This window comes from Chenopodium album, chromosome 6 (assembly GCF_948465745.1).
Source record: "Chenopodium album chromosome 6, dcCheAlbu1.1, whole genome shotgun sequence".
NCBI classification, from domain to species: domain Eukaryota; kingdom Viridiplantae; phylum Streptophyta; class Magnoliopsida; order Caryophyllales; family Amaranthaceae; genus Chenopodium; species Chenopodium album.
Genome location: NC_137839.1, coordinates 11,036,960 through 11,047,677, shown reverse-complemented (window position 1 = coordinate 11,047,677; position 10,718 = coordinate 11,036,960). Strand labels below are relative to the sequence as shown.

The 10,718-nt window shown below is 33.6% G+C and overlaps 1 protein-coding gene across 3 annotated transcripts; it reads right to left on the bottom strand.

The window, feature by feature from the left end:
* Positions 1-1,294: 1,294 nt before the first annotated feature.
* On the bottom strand, positions 1,295-10,518 carry LOC145634585 (uncharacterized). 3 transcript variants are annotated; one of them, XM_081686002.1, is made up of 7 exons: positions 10,381-10,518; positions 7,591-10,194; positions 6,427-6,478; positions 6,147-6,221; positions 4,730-4,854; positions 4,478-4,571; positions 1,295-2,394 (listed from the first exon to the last, which is right to left on the bottom strand). In XM_081686002.1, the coding sequence occupies exon 2, from the start codon at positions 10,163-10,165 to the stop codon at positions 7,661-7,663; it is 2,505 nt and encodes an 834-aa protein (XP_081542128.1). In that variant the 5' UTR covers positions 10,166-10,194; positions 10,381-10,518; the 3' UTR covers positions 1,295-2,394; positions 4,478-4,571; positions 4,730-4,854; positions 6,147-6,221; positions 6,427-6,478; positions 7,591-7,660. The 3 variants fall into 3 exon arrangements, with proteins under 3 accessions (XP_081542128.1, XP_081542130.1, XP_081542129.1); XM_081686004.1 differs by having other exon boundaries at positions 4,761-4,854; XM_081686003.1 differs by lacking the exon at positions 1,295-2,394 and adding an exon at positions 3,673-4,201.
* Positions 10,519-10,718: the final 200 nt, after the last annotated feature.

Here is a 10,718-nt window from a genome sequence, read left to right as displayed (position 1 = left end):
CTGATTATTGTTCAAATATTCTTGAACTCCACCGACCAGCCGTTACTTCAAATCTAGGGTTTCAATCGCCCACCATTGTTGTCATCGTTTTCATCCACTATTGTCATCATCGGCGTCTTCATCATCATCGTTGTCTTTAGGACTTCGGACGCACAAACACTTGAGTACTAGTGCCCGCACCCAATAGTTTGTGAAAAGTTAAGCCCAAATCTGTTATTTCATGTTAAAGATAGCAATTTTTTAGATCATTTTTTGCGTCGAAAAATTATAGTCCGTTCGTTTTTTAACTTAGTTTCCATTTGGAGTATTTAACAGAAATTATGTAATACTCCCTACATATTATTTTATACATTACGCTTAATACTCCCTTCATTGTTTTTGGCAAATAGCTACATTTTAATATTATCTCGCTTTTCTTATGATCTTAACAAAACTCACTAATATATATATATATATATACACAGATTAGTGCCCGTACATCATACGGTAGTAACAATTTTTTTCCATAATTAATTTGTGATATAATATTAAAAAATGAGGCAATTTATATGAAATATGCAAATGCAGTGTGTATAAACAAATTGAAATAATAAGGCCAAATTATTAAAATTAAATTGAGAAAAAAATTATTGTTGATTAGTTGTGTTAAAAATATTTAAAAGTAGCATACATTATATTGCATTAATGATGCATGTTTTTTTTTTTCCAAAAATAACTATACAATGTACTTTTAAAAAATACGCTAAGTAAAATAACTAAAAAAAAATTAACGATGAAATCATATATTGTTTTGGCGGGAAAAATTTTAATGATAGTTTGACATGTGTCAAAAATGATGTAAGCATGCTCTGTTTTAGTATTAGTTAATAAATTATTTTTTACCTCTCATCCATTACTTTTCAATAAACTATTAATCCTATTATCTTTCTTTACGATTATTTAAATAATCTGCTTACCTCTTATTTTTTTAATGTCAATTGAAGGGAGTATGAAAATTACATGGTTAAGAATGCTTTGTATACATAAAACTGTTTCCCAGTGCATATATAAATAATTGCTCTCTAATCTCTATACATGCACCTTGTTTGGTAAAGTGCTTTTAAGTTTTAACTAAGACATATAAGATGTTTGACCATTTTAAAAATCTATTATAAGTGTTTGGGAAACAAATTATTGAAAAAACTTTAATCTTTCGATTATTACATACAACAAATTACTAAAACAACTGACAATTAATACTTATACGACAAATACAAGTTTATCTGCCAAATAAATGAATTTGCGTTAACCTGGTAAATATATTGAAAAAACATGGTAATTTATTCAGTAGGTTTGGTAAGCTATCCAATTACTTTTTGCAATTTATATTTACTGTTTGAGGAGGAAATTACACATATACCCCTTAACTAGTACATAAAAAAAACATGTACCACTCCACTAGTACTTGAAAAGAAATTTATACCCCAAATTAACAAATTTTGTTTAACTAGAGACTAGGCACAGCCCATACTTATACATCACACAATTCTATACAATCATTTATTTACAAAAATTATAACCAATTTATAAAACCAGCTAATATAACCAGTTATATCAATTAGCTACTAAAGCCTCTTTAAAAAGGAAGAATTTTTTTTAAAGAGCTTACATTAGATTCTTGTACCGTGTAATTTTTTTATTTTTTTTTTTGAAATCATTGTACCGTGTAATTCGCAGAAGTATAATCACCTAAAACTAGTCTAATTTACTTTACCCGTACAAATACACTCAAATCTTGTCCCATATGAACACAAATGCCTACTTACACGTCCAGAGATTCTATAGTAGCTAACACCACTGATCCCTGGACTTATATATGCTCATAGAATCAGGGTAAGCTAACAAATAAGTCATTAATCGCCTCGGCAATTCATTAGTATCCCTAGGCTTATTTCGTTCCATGTACCAGTCTGACCTAGTTAAATGCAAGAACAACCGCCCTTGATTCCCATTATAGGGAACTAGACCACACAATGCCCTCACAACCCGTTTACTAGTCGGTAATAAATAACGGTAATGGGAATAATTTCACAAGTAACATCCTTAGTGTCCATTAGTGATGCAACCCTAATTTGTGTTTTTCATCATAATTATCAGTTATCCCCCAAATTTGTGAGGAAAAAAGAGATCATTTGGGGTGAACTGGAATCACCATGGGAATAAACATTGACTTTTCTTACAAATCTATGCATCATTGTATTCCCATTACAAATTTATGCATCATTTTATTCCCATAACCACCATTTATTAACACTTACCAAATGTGCTGACCACACTTTCTGACTTTCTGAATCAAGCAGCTGCAAGATTCTTAATCTCATCCTTCTCAATGAGAGTAATATAAGTCTCTGGAATCTGGAAGAAAATAGAACAATCCAAATGAAAACGAAGAGCCGCATAATTAAGAGAAAAATGGAATGATGGGAAAGGGTAATTAAATTAAAATCCACACATAAGGCATTTTGAGTACTGATACATGAAGACAAGAAAATATGACTAAGTTCATATAACAAGAAAATATGATTTTAAGTTCATCAATATAAAGTGACTGTTAGGGGCGTTTGGTAGAGTAGTTTTAGATGTAGGAAACGGATTCAATTATTATGTTTCCCTTTCTAGTTGTTTGGTATGAGTTAAAAGTAACAAATACCATTTCCAAATGGTAACAAAATCCACCAATTTGTTACTCTTGACAAACTAGTGGAAACAAAATACGTTTCCTTAATCATAATCTTATATACAAAAATATATTTAAAATATGGAAAGTTGATCTTGATGTTGTAACTTATACTTGGGCTGTAATAGTCGGTTTTGGACTGGTCGACTCTCTTGAACCCTGCTCAACTTTGCGCCAGTGAGTATTAATAATCGTATTAATATTGTGCTGCCACTTGTTTTGTCGTTCTGACACCTGCTCTGCATATAATATTCCCTGCTTTGCTTAGAAGCTCAAGAAACAGGGTCATACTCTTTTATGTCGGTGGCCACGCAATGTAGCTAGATATTATGGGGTTTACTATGTCAAAGTTATAGAGGTTACTCGTTTAGTGTTATAGGGGTTACTCGGGTTACTCAGTTAGTTTCATATGAGTTAGTGTCTTGCTCTAGGAGTTATATACTTTAATCTGTTGTAAATAGTTATTCGGTGAGGTCAGTGTACATTTTTTTTTTTTTTTGATGATCAGAGTAGTAAAAATTATTTAGAGGGTAGTCTCTAAAAAAATGCATATAATTGAAGGGTTGGGGATTTAGAGTACTTTAGTGAATTATTGATAAAAGAACTATATATTCATGTTAATGCATGACATATATTATACTATGTATCAAAAAATACTCGTAAAACAAAGTGAAATGTTGGTACATATTGTTTAAAAAAGGTGAAATGTTGGGGGTTTTGAGTGCTATAGTGAATAGTTGATGAAGGAACTTTATACTCGTGCTAATGCTTGTCATATATTATACTACGTATCCAAAAAAATAAAAATAAAATAAGAAAAAAAAAAGTGAAATGTTAGTAGTAGTTCCTTGAAAAAAGACAAAAAGAAAAACAGAAAGAAGGTATTGGATGGGTAGTTTTTTTTTTTTTTTTTTTTGAATGAGTAAAAAAAAATTAGTTGTGGGATAAGTAGTTATTTTTTTCTTAAAAAAAAAAAAAAAAAAAACTCAAATGCATGAGATTTGAGGATTGGGGATTTGGAGGCTTGTCGTGAAAACGACTCTGAAATTATATATTAGATTCCACTAGGATTTCAAACATATAGTAAAGATAATGTTTATCATTACCCTTTCCCTTACATATTTGAATCCTTTCCGTTTCATTTACAATGTTTGTACCAACACCCCCTTAATGGTAAGGAAATGAGTACAAGAACAAAATCAAGGAATAAGAACTAAAAAAACTGAATGGTGAAGCCAATGACCAAGGGCAAGGTGCTACCCAACCAAGAATATGGTCACAGGACACACAACTCTAGCTCCACCATCACATCAAAGGGTGGACACAGCCATAAGAAGAAAGTGCTATGCTAGTCAAGTTCTTCGCTTCACCTCAACTACCCATAGCCATAGTCCAATCCTCTAACTATCTGACAAGAGTATGAATACTTGACCATTCATTTTGGGCTGCTATAAAATTATATCAGAATATAACTATATTGAACACCTGTACACGTAACTGTGTTGACATGAGTATCTGAGTTTCAGTAAAACTGGAAGAAAGAACATCTCTAAATTTATATTACTGCTCAGTAATGGAAATTATATAAAGACACAGACACACTTCTAATGGCATAATGCATTGCCGCAACCACACCAAGTGACAATCCACAATATCATAATTATATCCAGAAACATGCTAACTGTCAATTTGCCCCTAAAATCATTCAGCCACAGAAGATTTGTTTTGAAAGATGATGAAATTTGCAGGTATTTTACTTACCGATTGAATAATGTTAAACCATAAGGACCTTAAGAGCAGAATGTCCCTATTGTAAGCCTTTTCCAAGTTCAGCACACATCACAAAGTCTAATACCTGATATCATTCCCAATATTAGCAATTAAAAATTATATATATATATATATATATATATATATATATATATATATATATATATATATATATATATATATATATATATATATATAAAATAAAAAAAAAGCAGAATTTTGACCAAAAAGCTCCAATCCTACCACATTGGCGAATGACTTTCATGCATATAACCTTTTTATATTCGCTTCTCGAAATTGAAAGAAACCAGTCAAAAGCAGTAATCAACTGCAGACCAAAGTTCAGACAGAAACAAACTTGTACGGACCTGCATGACCACACCAGACAAGAAGATTTTTGGTTAAACATGCATAGCACTAAGCTACTCGACCCCAGATTGACACTGACAAAGAAAAAGAAACTGATAAAACCCTCTAACGTAAAGATAAAAAACAATCCTAGTAAGATCAACACTAGATTCAAGTATATATGAATTTTTTGGTCCATATAAGCCACAAGGGCAATACAAACTATAAATGAGGGTGTGGAATTTCAACCAGCAATCTTATGTACACAGCACCCCTCAGTCTTAACCACTAGGCCAAGACCTCATTGGCACTAGATTCAAGTATATGTCTCAGCATCTTCACTGCCCAGAACCTTTCTTCTACCTAAACAGAAAAATATAAAACATTCAATTCAGGGATGTTTTTTTAAAAATGATTACCCTGTGTGGCTGTACCTTTTCCCATTTCGAGACATGTGGCCTACTATTTTTTTTCACTCGCTTACCGTTTTTATTAATATAAATATCCTTACTCTATTGGGTCCACTACTTATTTTTTAAACTAATTATTTCTTTCATCCATTTATTCCATTTCCCTCTCTTAATTTCGAATCATTTCTTTGGTTTTGAAAAAAAAGTAAAGTGATAACAAATTTTTGAAACGGAGCGAGTATAATGAAGCAATTCCTCACCTAAGAAAGTAGGCAAATAGCAGAACTTCCATGTCCCAGATACTATCAAAGAAACTCTTTCAGCATATGGCAACTGCAGAAGCCAGCCAGCCACCCCCCCCCCCCCCCCTTCCCTCCTTATATAATTGACCCAATCTGCGAAAATTAAGTTAAAGTAGTCAATCACTACCCTGATAGTCTAACATGCAATCCTAGCAAAATTTTCCACTTAAATCACTTAGAGATTTAGCCTATAGACTCTAGTGTAAAAAAGTTTGTCTGAAGCATACTTAGACAAAAGGTTATAAGGGTCATGCACAAAGAGATTTTGATGAAGCGCTCATCTAGGAGCACCCTTTAAGGCGAACAGCATTTTTTCACTATTTTTTTTTTAGGAAAAAAATTGTGTATTAAGAGAGCTTCACTTTATTGAGGCACACCTAAGCACAGAAAAATTCAAATCGCCTTGGTGCACCTTAGCCTTTTCATACATTGCTATAGTTTATATATTTATGCAGAGTAAGCTTATTGGTTGCCCATGTTTTTATTCAATGTCAGATGCAAATTTAATTTAACTAAAGACTAGCTCATTTTAACATTTGCATTTTTAAAAGTAAAACTCAAGGTAAGAAATATTTTTGTTGAATGTTGCTGATAACTTACTTCAAGAACAACAAAACATGATAGCATCATGCTGAGTTCCTACTTTTCCCTCAAAAGTCTCTGCTCTTGAACCAACTGAAAGGAAAATTAATATATGAATCAGAACAGCCTTTTAGTGATTTCAAGTAAAAATACTATACGAAAATGTTTACGTCGTCCCTTCATCAGTAGAGTTTAGGCCCCAAACTTGTCAAAGCCCCCAATGTAATTTTTAAAACTCACAATATACCAAAGTTGCATCATATGCCACGAAGAAAAAGTGTAAATTTCGTACACTTACTTTTTAATTCCACAAAGTATGTTGCATTTCCGGATAACATCTTGTGAATCACCTGCAAATAATAGTGAATAAGAAATTGTATAAATTGAAAAAGAAAAATAATGTCCTAATAAGAGTGCATTGAAACAAAATACCAAATGCATCAAAAAAATTATTATCTTTAGAGTAATTATTTGCTACTTTGAGAGTAATGCAATATGTTCAAACCTCTCAAAAGCAGATATTGTTAGTTGGTTGATCCAGCTTATAATATAACAAGTATAGGCCAGAAATATATATCTCAGATGGTAATATTTTCTCATGCATACTACCTAAGAAAACAAAAACCTAACGTAACTGAATTTTGGACCAAGTATTTTCTGATTTACCAAGGCAAATGAATAAAGATGAAAGCTTGATGTTTGATTGATAATGGCAAAAGAGGTTACAAATGATAAGTGTATTACTCTCTAAATAGCTTTAGACTATTACTCTTTATTTACCATAGGATATTACTCTCAACTAGTAGTTTTATGCTACAAATCTCTCACAAAAGTTCTCTCAAAATTTTCACATAACACCCTATTGCTTATATAACACCCCGACCCCAAACAAATTAGGGAGGGGCTTATTGTCACGAAATGCGCATCAAGGGCCAACAACTGTCTCCACATACCAACATAAGTCCTTCCAACGCATTTTGTCCTCACTCATGTGCACCCCAAGAAAACTTCCTAGGAGGTCACCCATTCCAAGACTACTCCCAACCAAGCACGCTTAACTGTGGACTATCTTAGCATATGAGCTCCCTAAAAGGAAGATACATTTTGTTGATATGAGTAGTATATTAAATCCCTTTAAAACAATCATGAGGGGTATTACAACTTATGCTACTGCTCCTTATAAAATTTAGCAAGGTCACAAAAGATAACCCCAAAACGGAAAGTGAGTCAAACTTTGGAAAATAGAGGGAGAATTTATCTCTTATAATTAGTGTCCATAACTTTAAACATATTTTGCTGACAGCTAAAGCTAAATATTTATATAGACATTTCAGATACAAAGCATAATAGATCAAAGAATCAATGAGAATTTTGACCTTCTATAGTAATAAGAATTGTCAATCAAAATCATAGCAACAATTAGAAATGAACAGTAGCTCATACAAGTATGAATTTAACTAACCTCCAAGCAATAGTAACAGAGCTAACCCATTGGTTTTGATTTTAGGAGCTAAAACCATTTATCAGCTTGCTCAATGTGTGAACTGCACTTTCTTAGCTTTCAATATACCATGTTCTAATTTTGACTTCAGTGATCTGGTTATTTGATCAGGCTGTAAACCCTGTGCAGTCATTGCATCAAAAAGTGTCTCAGCTGTGTCCACATCTTGTACTCTATAACAGCCAGAAAGGAGAGCTGTATATGTCACATTATCAGGCTGCAGACCATTATCCATCATTTCTCTGAACAACTTAATAGCATCCTTTATATCATTCATCTTGCAGCGTTTGTCAATTAACACAGTATAACAGGCAACATCAGGTTTCAGCTGCAATTCTGACATCTCAGATTCAAATTCTGTGGCTTTCTCACATAGAGACATGTTTGGGCGCGAACGAGAATTCTTTAAGCTTGACTTTACACAACCATCTATCAAAACTGTGAAAGTGACCACATCAGGCAAAATACCGTTGTCCTTCATAGCACCTAAAAGCTCCCAGGCCTCCGACATAAGATTAGACTTGCAAAACCCATTAATCATTATTGTGTACATAATGGCATCAGGTCTTAACCCTTTATTTATCCAATTGTCAAACAACCACCTAGCCTTTTTTATATCTCCAGAATTGCACAATGCTGACATAAGCTTTGAGTACATTTTGATGCAAGTATAATCGTTAGAGAGTAGCAATGTTTCAAACAAATCAAATGCACTCTCAACTTGACCTTCTATGCAAAGGCTACTAAGCAACTTCCAGCAGGTCTGCTTCAGAAACATTCCGTGCTTGTAAAGGTTGACAAAAAGATTTAACGCCTCCAGTGTATGTCTAGCTTCACAGTACCCGTTAATCATAGCAGAGTAATTATCTGGGTGCTTTTCTGCCAAACTTTTGAAATAGTTTTCAGCTTCTCTTACATTTCCTGCTAAACAGAAGCCTTCAATGATTTTATTATGTGTAGCAACATCAGGTGTCAAACCTTGTGTTTTCATGTAGTCAAGAAATGACAAAGTCTCTTTTGCAAGCCCCTTTCTAGCAAAACCACCTGCAAGTATATTGTAAGTAATGAGATCAGGCCGAATACCCTTATGTTTCATTTCCTTGTACACGTTCAAAGCATCAAGAAGCTTTCCCTCAAGACAATACCCATTAATCACAGTGGAGTAGTGAATCAGATCCGGGACCAAGTTTTTGTGCTTCATCTCTTCAAGCAGCTCTAGAGCTTCTTCTCCTCTACCCAACTTACACATAGCATTGATCATAATGTTATAACAAACTTCATCAAGAAAAACCCCCATGTCCCTGTACGTTTTAAATTGACTGAGAACATTGGTAAAAGATCCCCTAGAAAAAATGCATTGAAGAATGGAACTCACAATGAAACAGTTTGTTTTCACACCTTTTGACAGCATGTCACTTTCAAGACAAAATGCTTTTTGAATATTTCCTCTCTTACAATATGCATGAATCAAAGCACCAAAGCTATACTCATCAGGTGTCAGCCCTTGGTTCTCAATATCAAGCAAAACAGCCTCAGCTTCGCTTAACTTATTCTCGTTGCAAAAGCCATGAACCACCATGTCATAACTAAAAATGTCAACAGTATCATTATTTTCTCTTAATTGCTTAAGAATTTCATACGCTAAATCTGTTCTTTGAAGTGAACAAAGTCCTTCAATTATAGTGCCATTAGTATATTCATTTGCTTTTACGCCAGCTTTCTCCATCTCCGTAAGTACATCATCTGCTTTCTTAGTATCACCCTTTTTACAAAAAACCTTAAGCATAAGATTGTAAGTATATACATTGGGGTTCAAACCCATCCTCTTAAATTGTTGGTATATAGCCTCAGACATGTCCAACTTACCCTTCTCAATCAAGCAATTTAATAAATAGTTACAAGAGTATATACAAGGCCCCAAACCCAGTCTTCGTGTTTGAAACAAAACATCAACCGACTCTTCAAACATACCCAAACTAGCATAAGCCTTCACCAAAGCATCAATCACCTTAACCAATGAACCACTATTTTCAACCTCAACCTCAAGTAACCCGAAAACAACCTCCATCAACTCAGAAATGCCAAAACCCAATTCTCCCTCCTTCGACCTAATAACCTCCAACAACAAACCCTCCAACATTCTAGAGTTCCCCCGACTGCACAAAATCCTAATAATCGAGACATAAGTTTCAACATTGTGTCGAAACCCTCGTTCCTTCAACTCAAAAAAGAACAAAAAGGCCTGTTTCGGGTCACTTCCGAAACCCTTTAAGATTTCAATAACCCTTTTGGTGTCTAACTCATGCACTTGATCCTCTACATCACTACTACTACTATTACTATTGCTATTACTACAACTACTACTATTGCTATGATTCGAAACAGTTTGTTCATCAGAACTAGAATCAGTGAACCAAGAACTCAAAAGGGCAGCAGCATATGCAGATTTCTGACGAACAAATACAGAGTTCTTGACCCTGAGCCAAGGCAGGAGGGGCAGCCGCCCTCGGCCCAGGGATAAAAATGTCATTTTCATAGTTCCTTCCTGACATTAATTGAAGGGTTCTGCAACACATTAGCAACCAAATTTGAATCAAACTCTTCTTGCTAAAACAATATGAATTCCAAGAATCAACCTTTGAACAATTAAATTACAACCCACTAGTTCAATTAAATTGAATTGATTTAACGATTAACAGTAAATTGTGAATTGATATTCTGTGATTAAATGACAAAAGAAAACCATATTACCTCGGAAGCTACTTCAATGGAAGATAGCAAGCTCACAAGCTGCTTCGATGGAGGACAGATTGAAGAGCATAATGAAGAGAAAACGTTGGTGTTCTGTAGTTTCTGTGTGTAATGCATAGCGGCTGCCGTTCAATAACTGTCTTTTTAAAATGGATGTCCTGATATAAACTAAACTAAACTAATGTTACAAGGGTTTTAAAAATTGAAAAGTTACAATTTAATAATCCCAAGCGATTTACTTCTAATAATATCAATAATCACAACTATGTTGTTAGTTTGTTTCCAATGATTCCAACCGGTCAACAACTTGTTATAATGGGTTTTCATGATATTTGTCA